Raw genomic sequence first — 17,022 nt, 5'->3', positions numbered from 1 at the left:
GAAGGTCAAACATCTCAGTCCTGGATCAACAGCGCAGGAGTTCCTCAGGGTAGTGCACTAGGCCCAAGCATCTTTATCTGCTTCATCAATGACCTTCCCTCCATCATATGACGAGACAGATGGATGTTTTCTGATGATTGCACAGTCTTTACTTCCATTTGCAACTCCTCAGTTCATGCCAATAGGAAGCAAAATCTGGACAACATTCAGGCTTGGGCTGATAAGTGAGAAGTAAAACTCACAACACACAAGTGCCTGGAAATAACTATCTTCAACAGGACAGAGTGCAACGATCCCCCCTTGACATTCGATGACAATACCACCACTGAATCCTTTAATGCTCATGATTGAAAACATCACACTCTCTTAAACTGTATTCGGTTCGGATGGTCCGTCTGGAGATAACAGCCAAAGCTGAGCCCACGGTACCACAGTGGGCCCAGCTGCACAGAGTGGTACATAGAATACTAAAAGAGCAAAAGTGATAGAAGATTCAATTGTTAGGGGATCAGATAGGTGTATTTGCAGCCACAGACATGAATCCAGGATGGTATGTTGCCTGCCTTAACTGCAGCTCCTCTGTACAGAAACTCTCACTGGGCATTTACTTTCTAGACTCTGCCAATCATGTGAATGTCCATCCTTGTCTGGTCTACATGTGACTCCATATTCTACAGCAACGTAATTCACTCTTAACTGCCCTCTGAGATGACCTAGCACGTCACTGAGTTCAAGAGCAATTTGGGATGTCGAACAAATACTAGCCCAGCCAGCGACGCCAGCATTCAATGAAAGAATAACAAAAGTACAGAGATCTAGTTTCTATGCAAACCCAGGGTGAACCTGAGGGGATCCTGGGCCGGATACATTTCTGGAGATTTTATCAGTTCTTTTGATGTCACAGCTAACTCACATACAAATTGAGTAAATACTTTGCGTGACCTGTGGAAACTGCAGGCTTGATAAAATGAGTATACCAGCCTCCCCGAACAGGCGCCAGAATTTGTCGACTCAGGGCTTTTCACAGCAACTTCATTGAAGCCTACCTGTGACAATAAGTGATTATTTTAATATTTCCGCATTCTATTCCAATTTCTTCATCTACACTGCTACCTCAGAAAATCGTGTGGGAACATATTTATGTCCTTCTTCTTTAGTCCACTGTAAAGCCAACCTTTGATCATTATCAACCCGCTAGTCAATCAGTAGAAGAACAGCAAAGAATAAAATCAGAGGCAAGCTTGAAGCGTGACATCATAAGCGGGATTCTCCATAATCGGTGCGATGACCTGACGCCAGTGTCAAAGGCGGCATAACCCACACCGGCGTCAGGCTAATTGGAAGTAGCAGAATTCTCGGCACTTCCGGGGGTGAGGTGGACACCGGAGGGGTTGGCGCCACGCCTGCCGGCGCTGAAGGGACTGCATAAATATGCGCATGCGCCAAAGGGCCAGCGTTATCCCGCACATGCGCAGAACCTCTGGCGTATTCTGGCGCATGCGCAGGGGGGGGGGGTGTCTGCTCCACGCCGGCCATAGCGGAGCCCTACAGGGGCCGGCGCGGAAGGAGGAAGTGTCCCCATGGCACAGGCCCGCCCGCAGATCGGTGGGCTCCGATCGCGGGCCAGGCCACCGTGGGGCCCCTCCCAGTGTCGGATCCCCCCCCTGGAGGACCGCCCCAGTCGGGTCCCACCGTGTGGGACCATTGTCTAATCCATGGCGGCGGGACTGGCCAGAAACCGACGACCGCTCGGCCCATCGGGGCCCGGAGAATTGCCGGAGGGGGCCGCTGCCAATGGCCCCTGACCAGCGTGGCGTGAACCCTGCCCCCACCCGAAAACCGGCGCCAGAGAATACGGCAGCCGGCGTCAGTGCTGCGGGACGGGATTTGCGCGCCCCGCCCCGGGGCATTCTCTGACCCAGCAAGGGGGGTGGGGGGGGAGTCGGAGAATCCCGCCCCATATTCTTGCATTGTTATCAAGTAGTTAATGGTTTCACAGTGAACCAATAATGGGTTTGTCTAAACCAGGGGTGGGCAAACTACGGCCCGCGGGCCGCATGCAGCCCGCCAAAGGTCTTTATGCGGCCCACCAAGATCAAGTCATAAAAAAAAACAATTTTTAAAATTTTTTTAAAAAATTTTTTTAATAAGGTTAATTGGGGGGGGGGGTGCTGTTGGGTTACTGGTATAGGGTGGATACGTTGACTTGAGTAGGGTGATCATTGCTCGGCACAACATCGAGGGCCGAAGGGCCTGTTCTGTGCTGTACTGTTCTATGTTCTATATGAGGCGCCCAGAATCATAATCGGGTGAAGTGCCATTTTTGAAAAGTAGAGAAAAAGAGGGCTAAAGGCAGGATGCCGCCGGGGGAAGCGGCCGCACGCTAATTGGTTACAACCGGGACTATTAATTAATATACTATGCGGCCCTTTAAAATTGTGAATTTCTGAATGTGGCCCTTGCACGGAAAAGTTTGCCCACCCCTGGTCTAAACAATAAATGGACAAGCATTTTGTAAAGGTCCAAAATATATCAGAATGGCCATCAGTAGCATATGAGGGGATCAGCAATGTACAGATTCACACATGGAAATCTAAAATGAAATGTAGTGAAGGCTGAGCAAGTTGATCCGAAGGGCTTGATGTTCAATCTGGAGTCTAGACCTCATGCCACAATCATCAATCATAAGTGTTCTAATTGGGTGTTAGGCGCGCTCGGTGCCCAATTAATGGCACTGAGTATTTCTAGGAGCTGCCTGCAGAGAGGAGGCAGCATCGTGGAGGGTCAGCAGCATCCCTACACATAAAAAATGGCCAAGCGGAAGGTAAAGCAACTGATCCAGCTCAACATTGCCCTGCTCCAAAAGATTTTCAGAGTTGAAAAAAGACTTTCTTTCTTCCTGCATTGGGCCCGATGGCTGTACACAAAGTAGTTTAGGTTCAGCAATTTACAAATTGAAACTTGCCTTCTGACCCTCCCCACCTCAAGTAAATTAACAGGGTGTTTAATTGGACCTCAGCAGGTGTCCAGTTCCTCCAACCTCACCACCCCACGTTTCTTACATTGAAAATAGCTGTGTGTCCGGGAGGGAGGGCTCAGGACTCGGATACACTATCCAGGTATATATACCTGAGAGCGCTATTTTCAAAGTACGCCCATTTCCGTTCTCGCCCCCATGGGCAACTGAAAATCCTGGCCTAAACGTGAACAAATTATTTTAACCATACACTTCAGAAGACAATCAGGCACATAACTCAACATGAATCTGGTAAAGCCACAGCGTGGCAGATCAGTATTTAAATTAACAGTATTAAAGATTAAGAGCAAAATATTTTATAAAGCTACTAAGCATTGCAAGTATATACCTGAGAGCGAAAAGTCACCCCGCTTGCTTTCACTTTCCCGAATTATGAAGGAGCCATTTCCATTTCCAGCCATCAACAACTGTTTCTCTGCATCTACTCGTTTGATCCCTCCAAAGAACCATCTGCAATACAGGAAAAAAACATTTTCGATAGGAGATGCTGGATTTGGAGAAACTTTTGGAGAAAGGTTAAAGAAGTCCAATCTTCCTCTGAAACATTGGGGAGACTTAAAAATTATGTAATTGAAATTCTCTGATTAGGAAGGGTATTAGTGAAATTAACCCAGGCACAATACCTGTGGCAAAAGGTTCAAACACTGGGGGCCATTAAAAGTAGAAAAAGGTATGAACAAGAGGGCAGCAGAATTGATTTTCCCACATGATTGAGCTACTCAGTTTAAGCGACAACAAATTGTCTTACTGGAGAAATAAGCAACTGATGAATGGACCAGCCAGTGCAGCTTGTCTATAGGAGTCAAGGCTGTGAAACAGGTGGATGCACTTTGCTGTTACAGCGATAAAATGGGAGAAATCAGTTTTATGTTCTTGCATGAAATCTCAACAGACCTGAAGGATCTGTAACTGTAAGACTTCATTGGTGGCAGAAGGTACTGCTGTTTTCTTCTCATTATGGGAAGTGCCCAATACTCATTAGTGCCACTGGCATACATCCATTTTACTGGTCCCTTGCAAAATTGAAAAGGAGTTTCAAACCATTTTGTAAGAATCACTGCTCAAAGTGGCCATGTGGACATGACACTTCCTGTTTGCTGAAACCTAGTTAAGTTAAACCTGGCATGCTTTCCAACTGATCTGATTTTCCAAACTGCATTGATCAGTACTAGGTTGCACTAATTAACCTGGGCGGGAAGGAAAGTGGTGATGTATTATTCACCTTTCCAATGTTTTCTCTGACACAACATTTATAGTTTTATTAAGAAACGTTTTCCCAATATAACACCTTCACATCAATATTCATACAGCAATTACAATATTTCAACTCCCCTACCACTGCCCCCCCCCCCCCCACTCCCTGAACCCAAACATGTCAAAAAAACAAAAAAAAACTAATATCTGACGATGACTAGCTCCCTGAAGTAGGAACTGAACGGCTGCCACCTTGGATAGAACCCTTCCGTCGACCCTCTCAAGATAGGCTTGACTTTTTCTAAATGAAAGAGCTCCATCAGCTCAGTTAACCATGTTGCAGTGCTGGGCAGGACAAAAGACGTCCATCCAAACAGCAGCTACCTTCGGGCTGTTAGCGAGGCGAAGGCCTGAGCATCTGCCGTCGCCCCCGTCTGCAGCTCCGGTTAATCCGAAGCCCCAAAGATAGCCACCAAAGGGCAGTTCAATCCCAAAAATTCCTGGCCTGCTGTGGAAGAGTGAGACCCCAAAAGCTCATAAGCTTAGAACAAGACCATGCGCGTGTGATGCGTCAACCCCGAGAACACCACTTGCACCTATCATCTACTTCAAAAAACCCCACTCACCTGTACCCTGGTCAGATGTGCCCTATGAACCAACTTAAGCTGAGCCTACGGCATGAGGTGGTGGAGTGGACTCTGCGTAACGCCTCGCTCCACACCTCCCCCCACCCCCAACCTCAAAGACCTGGATCAGCTTCCCCTCCCACTTCCTCTTTATCTCATCCAGTGGAACCTGTTCCATTGACACAAGTTGACTATAAATATCAGACATCTTCCCTTACATCAACCACCGAAAGAAGCCTATCTGTCAAATGAGGCTGAGGGTGCCAAGAGGAAAGAAGAAATCTCCTTGCGTACAAAGTTGCGCACCTGATAATTCTGAAACAGGTTCACTCACAGAAGCTGATACTTGTCCAACTACTCCTCAAAAGTATCGAACTTCCCATCTGTAAATAAATCCCCAAACTGCTCCAGCCCCTTCTCCCTCCATGTTATAAATGGTGAGTCGAAGGCTGCCAGTACAAAATGATGATCTTCACAGATTGGGGCCAACAACGACATAGCAACCAGTTTAAAATGCTGCCTAAACTGTCTCCATATTCTTAAGGTGGCCACCACCACCGGACTGGAAGTCCATTCAGCCGGGTAGAACAGGAGTGGAGCTCTCAAACTGGAACCTCTACAGGCACTCCTCTCCATCTGGCCCCACATGGACACCACCCCCCTGTAGCAACCCCACACCTTCTCTCAATATTCACTGGACAGAAATAAAATAACATATTGGGCAAAGCCAGGCCCCTTGACTGCCTCTCCCTTTGCCAAAACACCCGACAAATCGTTGGGGTTTTGCCCACCCAAAGAAAAGAAGATCTGATTTTGTTGACTTTCTTTTTTTAAATAAATTTAGAGTACCCAATTCCTTTTTTCCAATTAATGGGCAATTTAGCGTGACCAATCCACCTAGCCTGCACATCTTTGGGTTGTGGGAGCGAAACCCATGCAAACACGGGGAGAATGTGCAAACTCCACACAGACAGTGACCCAGAACCGAGATCAAACCTGGGACCTCAGTGCCGTGAGGATTTTAGTAACTTTTACAAAGAACGATTTGGGAACGAAAATTGGGCAGGACTGAAACAAAAATAGAATATTGGGAGGATATTCATCTTTACCGACTAAACCCGACCCTCCAAGGTCAGCAGAAAGTTTTCCCACTTCTTCAGATCAGCTGTCACCGCACTGACCATTCCCACCCAGCCAGCCCCCCCCCCCCCCCCCCCCCCCCCCCCACCACACTCATCCCCCTCCCTTTCTGGATGACCTCAATGCTGTGGTGAAAGTCTCAATTGCTAAGGCAAACAATAGCAGCAAACAATAGCACCTCTCATCAGGTGGAAACATGTCAAACTCAAAGCATTCATATGAATGCCCGCCGTGGGGACCCTATAAATGAGTTGGTTCCAAGCAATAAATTTAAGCCCAAAACCAAACCTCCCAAGGATCTCAACAAATAACCCCACTCCACCCTATCAAACGGCTTTCCTGCATCCAAAGAAATAATCCCCTCCAGCTCAGGAACTGGAGATGGGGACAAAACAACATTAAGCAGTCTCCGAACATCGGCCGACAACTGCCTATTCTTAACAAACCCTGTCTGCTCCTCTGATATAACACCTGGGAGGCAGGGCTCCAATCGCATAGTCCAGACTTTCACCAACAACTTTGCACCTGCATTCACTAACAAAATAGGGCATTCTGACCGTGTCGGATCTATACTTCTTTAAGATCAAGGAAATCGACGACTGAGGCAATGTGGCTGCCAACATCCCCCAAGACATAGAGCCCGGCCCAATATCACCACAAAATCCCAAAACTGCAGAGCGTGATCAGAGATCACTATCATAGAATAGTGCGCCCTCACCACTCACAGCATCAGGGATCGACCTATTGACCGATCCTAAAATATACCCGATGTACTTGAGAGGAGAAAGAAAAGTCCTTCTAATCCGGGTGTAAAAACCTCCATGGGTCTGCTCCCCTCATCTGTCCTATAAAGGCCAAAAGAACCTGGGTTACAGCCTTAGGCCTCATGTTATCCAATCGAGGATCCAACACACAGTTAAAGTCCCCTCTCAGGATTAGCTGGTGTGGAGTCAAAATCAGGGATCAAAGACGTCAACTTTTTGATAAAAGCCATGTCATCCCAGTTTGCAGCTTATACATTGATCAACAGTACATGGGTACCCAGCAACAATCCACTACTGCCATTCCATTCCACTGACCTCCCATTCCGATCCATCAAAATCTTAGCCGCCAAGAAAGCTTTCTTCTTATTCATTAAGGTCGCTGCCCGTCCTCCCCCCCCCCCCCCCCCCCCCTGTCAAAATCTGAATGAAACACTTGCCCCACCCAACCCTTCCGAAAACCTATCTGATCTTTAACCCACAAATAGGTCTCCTGCAACAGGATCATTTCAGCCTTCAAACCCGGAGGTGCTCAAACACACTCGATCTCTTTACACCCTCACGTTCCATGTGACCAGCCAGATCGGGTTCACCTAACCCCCCTGTACCACAGTCAGCCATTTCCACCCCGTGGGGCAGTCCAGAAAGAACTCAAGGAGAGCCAACACCAGGCCCACCCAAGATGGCCACCAAATCCCCCAACATGATTAAACAAAGAAAAGTCCCCAGCCACTGTCAGAAAACTAACACCACCCCCACCCATCCCCAATCTCCCACTGACGCCACACCCAACCAGCCCTGCAAGCAGAGACAAGGCAACCAAAGACTAACCCCCATTTCTCATGGTCCTCCAAGACCTCCCGGCATAATTTGTGAGGTTCCACCTCTGAGATGCCTGTAAGCCTCTCAGCAGGTAGTAGGGTGGACCCTGGTACTGCAGCAGCCTCTTCCATTCTTTTTCCTGACAAGGCTCTCGAAGCTTGACGACAATTCCTTCTTTTTCTGCTGCTTGGTCCTGGATCTACTGAGCATCCCCTTGATGTAGGATACTTAACCCATCAACAGGAATGAACTTCAGCCCAAATTTCCTTTTATTATTACAAAATCAAGCAAAAGGGGCTTAAATAAAGTTATCTGGCGGGAACAACCACGTGTGACTGCTTCCCCTCATGTTGCCACCGAAAGTCTTCTCTGATAGGGCACTTAAACAGCTGACGCTACACTGATTCTGCTCAAAAAACATATGGAATGCGAAAATACCAGCAACACTGCATTCCAGCTTGAAAGGATTACCTAAAAGTCGAAGTTTCATGAGAATAGTTGCTTACGGCGCTTCTTGGAATCGCGCTGCGCCAGTAGGCAGCCGCTGGGAGTGCCCCCCTCGCGATTCTCCGGCCCACGATAGGCTGAGTGGCTGCCCGTTTTCGACGGATACCGCCGGCGTATGTTATGACAGGTACTTACCGGCGGGACCTGGCTCCGCGGGCGGCCTCAGAAGTCCTCGGGGGGTGGGGGGCACGGGGGGGGGGGGGGGGGATCTGGCCCCATGGTGGCCTGGCCCGTGATCGGAGCCCACCGATCCGCAGGGGCGGCCTGTGCCGTGGGGGCACTCTATTCCTCCACGCCGGCTGGTGTACCGGTCCGCGATGGCCAGCGTGGAGACGACCCCCCCCCCTCGCGCACGCGCTGGGATGATGCCAGCACATGCTGGCCCTCCCACACATGTGCCAACTCGCGCCGGCCAGCAGAGGACCTTTGGCTCAAGTTGTCATGGCGCCAAGCCCCTTCCGCACTGGCTGGTGCGGCGCCAAACACTCCGGCGCCGGCCTAGCCCCTGAATGTGCGGCGGATTCCCCCTTCGGGGCGGCCCGATGCCGGAGTGGATCACGCCACTCCTTCGCGCTGGTTTCTGAAGAATCCCGCCCATAATCTATAATAATAATCTTTATTAGTGTATGGGACTTTCAGTAAAATTCACCATAATGTATAAATCGTGGATCAAATACAGTATTTAAAGATTCTATCAACAGCTTGTATTACGCCATGGCACATTTAATGTTAGCCATGATGTGGAGATGCCGGCGTTGGACTGGGGTGAGCACAGTAAGAAGTCTTACAACACCAGGTTAAAGTCCAACAGGTTTGTTTCAAACACGAGCTTTCGGAGCACGGCTCCTTCTTCAGGTGATTTAATGTAATAATACATCCCAAGGCACTTCACAGCTGTGTCATAAAACAAGCCTCCTTCAGCTCCTTTGTAACTGCTTAAAATCTGCTTGTCTGACAAAATGTATCCTAATATCTCCTTATGTGGCTCTGTGTCAAATTTTAGTTTGATGACTGAAGAATTTCAGGATATGTTATTAAGCCAAAGTTGTTATAGGGATGCAAGTTGTTCTATTCCTTTATTCTACATGTGTTTATATGGGTGACTTGGTGGTCAGCACTGTTGCTCCACAGCTTCTAGGACTCCGGTTCAATCCTGGCTTGGGTCACTGTCTGTGCGGAGTCTGCACATTCTCCCCGTGCCTGGGCGGGTTTCCTCCGGGTGCTCCGGTTTCCTAACAAGTCCCAAAAGACGTGCTAATAGGTAATTTGGACATTCTGAATTCTCCCTCTGTATACCCAAACAGGCGGCGGAATGTAGCAACTAGGGGCTTTTCACAGTAACTTCATTGCAGTGTTAATGTAAGCCTACTTGTGACAAAAGGAAGGATTATTATTATATCTAATTTCTCCTTAAACACATCTATGCTCATTCCCTCAACTACTCCTTGTGGCAGTGAGTTCCACATTCTATGATCTGCTCATAGAAGAGGTTTGGCACTGTACACCGGGGTGGTGTCTTGAACGAGCTTTGATTGCCAAAAGCTGTCAGAGATGTTCCCAGATCTTGCTTTCTCCTAATTTAGCCTGGATTGCTAAACTGTTTTTTTTTCATCACACCCAAAAGATTACATGTTTTTTTATTACAATAGTGAGTGTATTGTTACCATCAAAAGGTTTGGAGTTGGACTTCCGGTGGCGGCGATGAAGATGTAAGTCGCACATGTTGTGGCTCCCGCTCTGGTCGAACTTTTGGACCTTTCCCCCGTTTTTCTACCGGGCTTGAATTGTAAAATGGATGTTAGTGACAATTGTTTCCTGAATTCCCACTTCGGTGCATGGAGAGAAGGACTAGAAGTGTTCGTAAGGGCAGAAATAAAAGGATAGAGAAGGCTTGGGCTGTAGCTGCAATGGAAGACAGCATGGCGGAGGTTCGGACCTCTGACTTGTCGACCCAGCAGTCTATGGAGCAGCTGACGCAAGGCATTCAGGAAGGCTTTGCTACGCAGAAACGGGACTGCTTGGACCCGATAAAAGAGTTGATTGAGCGATTGGGGCATAGATTGGACGCCCAGGATCGGGCGATCCAGAAGGTGGAGAAGGCACTTGCTGAGCAGGAGGAACACAGACTGCGGTGAAGCTGGAGGTGGGGATGCTGAGGGACCAGCAGAAGAAGCTCCTGGAGATGGTGGAGGACCCAGAAAATAGGTCCCACCAGCAGAACCTAAGAATCGTCGGGCTCCCGGAGGGGTCTGAAGGAACGGACACTGAGGCATACATCGCAGACATGTTTGTGAAGCTGCTGGGGATGGGGCGTTCTCCCGGCACATGGAGGTGGATAGGGCTCACAGAGCACTCGCGAGGAAGCCACGAATGGGAGACCCCGAGGGCAATGGTGGTGAGATTCCACAGGTTCTCGGATAAGGAGCGCGTTCTACAGTGGGCCAAGCAGACACGGAGCTCTGAATGGGACAATAGCATCCTGCGGGTTTACCAGGACCTGAGTGTAGAGGTGGCCAGGAGGAGAGCAGGCTTCAACCAGATCAGGTAGATCCAATTTAAAGAAAAAGGTGAAGTTTGGACTGTTATACCCAGCCCGTCTCTGGGTCACACATAAGGATCTGCACTTCTACTTCGAGTCGCCTGAGGTTGCATTGGACTTTGCAAAAAAGAAAGGGCTGGTGATGGATTGAGAACTTTTGAACTTGGCTGCAACGTCCATGTTTTTGTTTTTTCTTTTTGTTTCTCTGTTTTTGTAAAACGTTTCTCATGGTGTGTTTCATGGAAGATGTTTGTGATGCCGTTTGCATTGATTTGGAGCCAGCGGTAGAGCTGAGTGAGTTAAGGTTTTCATTTGCACTGGATGCTGGGGAAGATACCAGACCTGTACTCTAACAGGTTAGTCATGGGAGGGGACTTCAACACAGTGATGGACCCTGGCTTGGACTGGTCAGGCTCGAAAACGGGCAGGGTGCCAGCAATGGCAAAGGAACTAATAAGGTTCATGGAGCTGATGGGGGGTGGGGGGGATGGATCGATGGAGATTTGGGCAGCCGAGGGTGAAGGAGTTCTCCTTCTACTCACACGTGCATAAAGTGTGAGTAGAAGGTACTCGGCGATTACAATCTCAGACCATGCCCCGCACTGGGTTGATCTGCAGGTTAGTAAAGACAGTAACCAGCGCCCGCACTGGAGGTTGGATGTGGGACTTTCGGCGGATGATGGGGTTTGCGAGCGGCTGAGGAAATGTATTCAGAGCTACCTGCAGGTCAACGACACGGGGGGAAATTTCAGCAGCGGTGATCTGGGAAGCACTGAAGGCGGTGGTCAGGGGGGGAGCTAATCTCCATCTGGGCCCATAGGGAGAAGGTGGACAGGCCAGAGACGGACTGACTGGGAAAGGAATTATTGCAGATTGATAGGAGGTATGCGGAGACCCCAGAGGCAGGGCTTTTGAGGGAACAGCGGAGGCTGCAGGCGGAGTTTAGCTTGCTGACCACAGGGTGGGCGGTGGAGCAGCTGAGAAAGGCAAGGAGGGTGATCTATTAACATGGAGAGAAAGCCAACAGAATGCTTGCACAACAGCTTAGGAAGAGGGAGGCAGCTAGGGAGATAGAGAAAGTAAAGGGCGGGGATGAGAACCTGGTTGGTGATTCAGTAGGGATGAATAAGGCTTTTAGGGATTTCGACAATAGGCTGTACAGGTCAGAAGCCCCGACGGGACCGGAGGAGATGAGGCACTTCTTGGAGGGGCTGAATTTCCCAAAGGTAGACGGGGAGTGGGTATAAGGGCTGGGGGTGCCAATTGGGCTGGAGGAGATAGCGGAGTGCTTGAAGGCAAGGCAGGCGGGTAAGGGCCCAGGTCCGGACGGGTAGCCAGTGGAGTTTTATAAAACGTTCTCTAGGATATTGGGGGTTGTGTTAGAACATAGAACAGTACAGCACAGAACAGGCCCTTCGGCCCTCGATGTTGTGCCGAGCAATGATCACCCTACTCAAACCCACGTATCCACCCTATACCCGTAACCCAACAACCCCCCACCCCCCCGTTAACCTTACTTTTTAGGACACTACGGACAATTTAGCATGGCCAATCCACCTAACCCGCACATCTTTGGACTGTGGGAGGAAACCGGAGCACCCGGAGGAAACCCACGCACACACGGGGAGGACGTGCAGACTCCACACAGACAGTGACCCAGCCGGGAATCGAACCTGAGACCCTGGAGCTGTGAAGCATTTATGCTAACCACCATGCTACCGTGCTGCCGCTCTGTGGGAGCAGTGATCAGGTTGTTCAATGAGGCAAGGGAAAGAGGGGTGTGAGCATATGGATGATAAGGGCATAGTGTAGGTTAGATGGCCTTTAGTTTTTTTCCATGTCGGTGCAACATCGAGGGCCGAAGGGCCTGTACTGCGCTGTATCGTTCTATGTTCTATGTTCTATGATGTCACAGGCAACAATTTCGCTGATTCTTAAGTGGGACAAGAACCCAGAGCTGTGTGGGTCCTACAGGCTGATCTCCCTGTTGAATGTAGATGCCAAGTTGCTGGCCAAAATTTTGTCCTCCAAGATCAGGGATTGTTTTCTGGACGTTATTGGGGAGGACCAGATGGGGTTTGTTAAAGGCAGGCAGTTGATGGTCAATGTAAGAAGGCTGTTAAATGTGATCATGATGCCCCCGGAAGGTAGGGAGGTGGAGGTAGTGATCGCGATGGATGCAGAAAAGGCTTTTGATCGGGTAGAATGGGACTATCTGTGGGAGATGCTAGGACGGTTCGGATTTGGGCGGGGTTTATTGACTGTATCAGGTTACTGTATCAGGCTCCTGTGGCAAGTGTACGGACGAATAGGACAACATCAGACTATTTTGGACTGCACGGGGGGACGAGACCCCCCCCCCCCCCCCCTCTCCCCACTGTTGTTTGCGTGGGCTATAGAGCCATTGGCAATTGCTCTGAGAGCCTCGAGGGGCTGGAGAGGACTGGTCCGGGGGAGGGGGGGGGGTGTGAAGAACACAGGCTTTCGCTCTATGCGGATGACCTGCTTCTGGACATTTGGAACCCAATAGAGGGGATGAAAGAAATCATGCGTATTCTAGAGCAATTTGGCCGGTTTTAGGGTATAACCTTAATATGGGAAAGAGTGAGATGTTTGTGGTCCAGGCGAGGGGGCAGGAGAGGCGATTGGGAGAGCTGCTGTTTAGGTTAGTAAAGGGAAGCTTTAGGTACCGAGGCATCCAAGTGGCGCGGGAATGGGACCGGTGCATAAATCTGGCCTGGCCGGTGGACCAAACAAAGGACGATTTTTGGAGATGGGATGCGCTTCCGTTGTCTCTGGCTGGGAGGGTGCAAACGGTGAAGATGACGGTCCTCCCGAGATTCCTATTTGTATTTCAGTGTCTCCCCATTTTTATTCCGTGGTCCTTTTTTAAGCGGGTCAACAGAGTGATCATGGGCTTCGTCTGGGTGGCCAAAACCCCGCGAGTAAGGAAGGTAATGCTTAAGCGGAGTCAGGGAGAGGGCGGGCTGGCGCTGCCAAATTATGGCAACTATTACAGGGCGGCTAATATATCCATGATCAGGAAGTGGGTGGTAGGGGAGGGGTCGGCGTGGGTGCGCATGAAGGCGGCTTCATGTAAGGGCACCAGTTTGGGGGCGTTGGTAACTACACCTCTACCGTTCCCGCCGGCACGGTACTCCACCAGCCCCGTGGTGGTGGCGGCCCTGAGAGTTTGGGGCCAGTGGAGGCGGCATGTGGGAGCAGTGGGAGCATCAGTCTGTGCCCCAATCTGTGATAATCACCGGTTTGCCCCGGGGAGTAGAGATGGGGGGTTCCTGTTCCGGAGAGTGGGGATTGAGGGGATGGGGGAATATGTTCATAGAGGGGAGCTTTCAGAGTATGAGGGCTATGGAGGAAATGTTTGGGTTGGTGAGGGGAAACAAATTCAGGTATCTGCAGGTGCAGGACTCCCTTCGTTCACAGGTGTCAACCTTCCCGCTCCTACCACTAAGGGGGATTCAGTTTCCAGAGGGTGGGTAGGAGAAGGGAGCATCTCGGACATTTCTAAGGAGCTTATGGGGTCGGAGGAGGCACAGACCGAGGAGCTGAAGCGCAAGTGGGAGGAGAAGCTGGGAGGTGAGATAGAGATGGTCTCTGGGCAGACACGTTGAGTAGAGCGAACACGTCCGCAACATGTGCCAGGCTCAGCCTTATACAATTCAAGGTCGTTCACCGGGCTCACGTGACAATGGCCCGGATGAGCATGTTCTTTGGGATACAATGTATGTGTGCAAAGTGTGCGGGAGGGCCAGTGAACCATGTCCACATGTTTTGGACATGTCCAAAGCTTAGGGGATTTTGGCAGGGGTTTGCAGACCATGTTCATGGTGTTAAAAACAAGGGTGGCGCTGAATACAGAGGTGGCGATTTTCAGGGGTGTGAGAAGGCCCGGGAATCGAGGAGGAGAAAGAGGCAGACGTTCTGACCTTTGCTTCCCTGGTAGCTCGGAGACGGATACTATTAGCTTGGAGGGTCTCAAAGCCCCCAAAGTCGGAGACCTGGCTATCGGACATGGCTAGCTTTCTCTGTTTGGAGAAAATCAAGTTCGCCCTGAGAGGGTCACTGTTAGGGTTCAACCATTCGTCGACTTCATTGTGGGAAATTAATCGTCTGCAGACCGGGGCGGGGGGTAGTTTAGATTAGAGTGGGGGGTCGATAAGGATGGGACCTGTACGAGAGGTAAATGGCTTTTGCACTATGTTTATGGTTTCATGTATATTACTTAGTTGTCACTATACCAAAAATACCTCAATAAAATGTTTATGAAAAAAAAAGTTTTGGAGTCGTGTTGAACAGTCTAGGTTTACCAGTAAAGCTTTAAATGTCACTGCCAAATATTCATACATTTTGTGGCAGGTCCACACTTTAGATATTTATGCAATGAGTCCTGTGCATTGCCCAGTATGCACTTGCGCCAAGAAAGACTGGTTGTTTACAAGTTTGAAATAAAAGTTGACAAGTATTTCTAATACTGTGATTTGATATTGGAACAAAATGCGTATAGCATGATACAATACAGTAGGAGGCTATTCTGGTTGATCATACATGTCCCAATTCTTTGAAAAAGTTATCCAATTAGGTTCACTCTTCTGACCATTCTCCACAATCCTGTATATGTTTTCCCTTCAAGTATTTATCCAGTTTGGTTTTCAAAGTTACTCTTAAATTTGCTTCTAATCATACTTCCAAGCAGTGTATTGCAGATCATAACAATTTTACACATAATTGATTTTCTTATGTCACCTATTTTTTTTTTGTCAATCACCTTAAATCTATGTCTTCATGAAACATGAAACGATACCCAGGAAAGATTTGGGGCGGGATTCTCTGAGCCTCCGCCCGAAACCGCGATTGTCGCGGGGGTAGAAAATGGGCGTTGACGCCAAAATCTGGCGCTACCGCGATTCTCCAGACCCCGGAGAATCGCCGGTGCGGGGTCCATGCAGCGCGGGTAGGGGGCCATTGACAGAGGCCCCCGCGACGATTCTCCGCGGCCGCCCAGGTGGGGGGGCGGGGGATCCTTCACGGGGGGCCTCACAGACGGCCACGCAGGCGATCGGGTGGCACTCATTGGTGGGTGCGCGCAATCTCAGGTGGACCTACTTCGTCCATCACGGTCCGTGGTCTGAGTCCGTCATGTCGCAAGGGGCTGCCATAGGCTGCCGCTGTGTGCATGCGAGGACTCCTGACCGGAAGTGCAGGGCCCCGTATCTGCAGCGAGAGCTGCGGGAATCACTCCGGGGTCCTGCTAGCCTCCTGCAAATTGGAGAATCCTTTCCTTAAGAAAGTCCAGAGTGAAACACCATCGATTTGATGCAGGCGTGGGAACATAGCCCCATTATTGAAGAATCCCGCCCATGACATTTTTGAAAGTTTATTCAATATCACAGAGTGCAGCTACAATCTTACCTCATATTCATTGCTGCCATAAACCTTTTGTAATGAAATGAAATGTACAAAGGTAAATGGGAATAGAAGACAGGTTTCAAAATAAATTATGAAAATAACTAATATCTGTGCAAGAGTTAACTACGGACGATATTGGCCGTGATTCTTCGACCCCCCGCCCCGCAGCCCCAACGCCGACTGCCCTATTCTCTGGCGCCATTTTTCGGGGGCCAGCAGGATTCACGGCAGGCCGGTCGGGGGCCGTAGACAGCAACCCCCCCGCCGGCGATTCTCCGGGCCCCAATGGGCCAAGTGGCCAGCCAGTCTTGACCAGTCCCGCCGGTGTGAATTACTCACCTCACGCATGGCGGGACCTGGCGGGTAAGTGTGCGGGGGCGGTCGTGAAGGGCGCGGGATCTGACCGGGAAAGGGGGGGGGGTTCCACGGTGGCCTGGCCCACGATCGGGCTCTACCAATCCTGCGGGCGGGCTGTTTCCATGGACATGGAACATGCACATGGCAGTGTCACTCTTTATCCTTTGGGGGTTTCACGCTCTTTTGGGCGGTCCTTAGCCATGGACACAATAATTTGGCAAGCTTCGATCACTGCCTTCGATTTGAGCCAATAAAGGGGCGGGTGCCTTGATGGCTGGGGGCGTCCTGAGCGGTCATTGACCTTGGCTAATTAGGCTTCCTGAGTAAAGGGAATGGCGCTGATGTGTCCGGAATTGTATCGGATACCTGAGTACAAGTCCTTTATCCTGGGGAAATGGGTCATTAGAATGCAAATCGGCTAGGGGTTTCGATACTGTCTGGTTCTCTGTCAGCAAATATACATTCAGGCTCTGAGTTTGCCTGAATCCTGTATTGGCCATATTTCCCTCGAGTCTTTGTAAGTATCCATGTTTACTTTGTAAGTGGCCATTCCAGATGGTTACAGCACACTCACCCCTGGCCACAGCAAGAGCTCCTCAACTCCAGACCCCA

General features: G+C 49.8%; 1 protein-coding gene across 1 annotated transcript in view; it reads right to left on the bottom strand.

The window, feature by feature from the left end:
• frk (fyn-related Src family tyrosine kinase) overlaps nucleotides 1-17,022 on the bottom strand; it is a 140,169-nt gene that overhangs the window by 46,346 nt on the left and 76,801 nt on the right. The window contains exon 2 of the mRNA XM_038799643.1: nucleotides 3,366-3,487. Coding sequence (XP_038655571.1) covers nucleotides 3,366-3,487 — 122 coding nt within the window. The remainder of the gene's footprint in view (nucleotides 1-3,365; nucleotides 3,488-17,022) is intronic.

The sequence above is a fragment of the Scyliorhinus canicula genome, chromosome 6, assembly GCF_902713615.1.
Source record: "Scyliorhinus canicula chromosome 6, sScyCan1.1, whole genome shotgun sequence".
Classification (NCBI taxonomy): Eukaryota; Metazoa; Chordata; class Chondrichthyes; order Carcharhiniformes; family Scyliorhinidae; genus Scyliorhinus; species Scyliorhinus canicula.
Note: the sequence above shows the minus strand (reverse complement) of the source record. Positions and strands in the feature narration are given on the sequence as shown.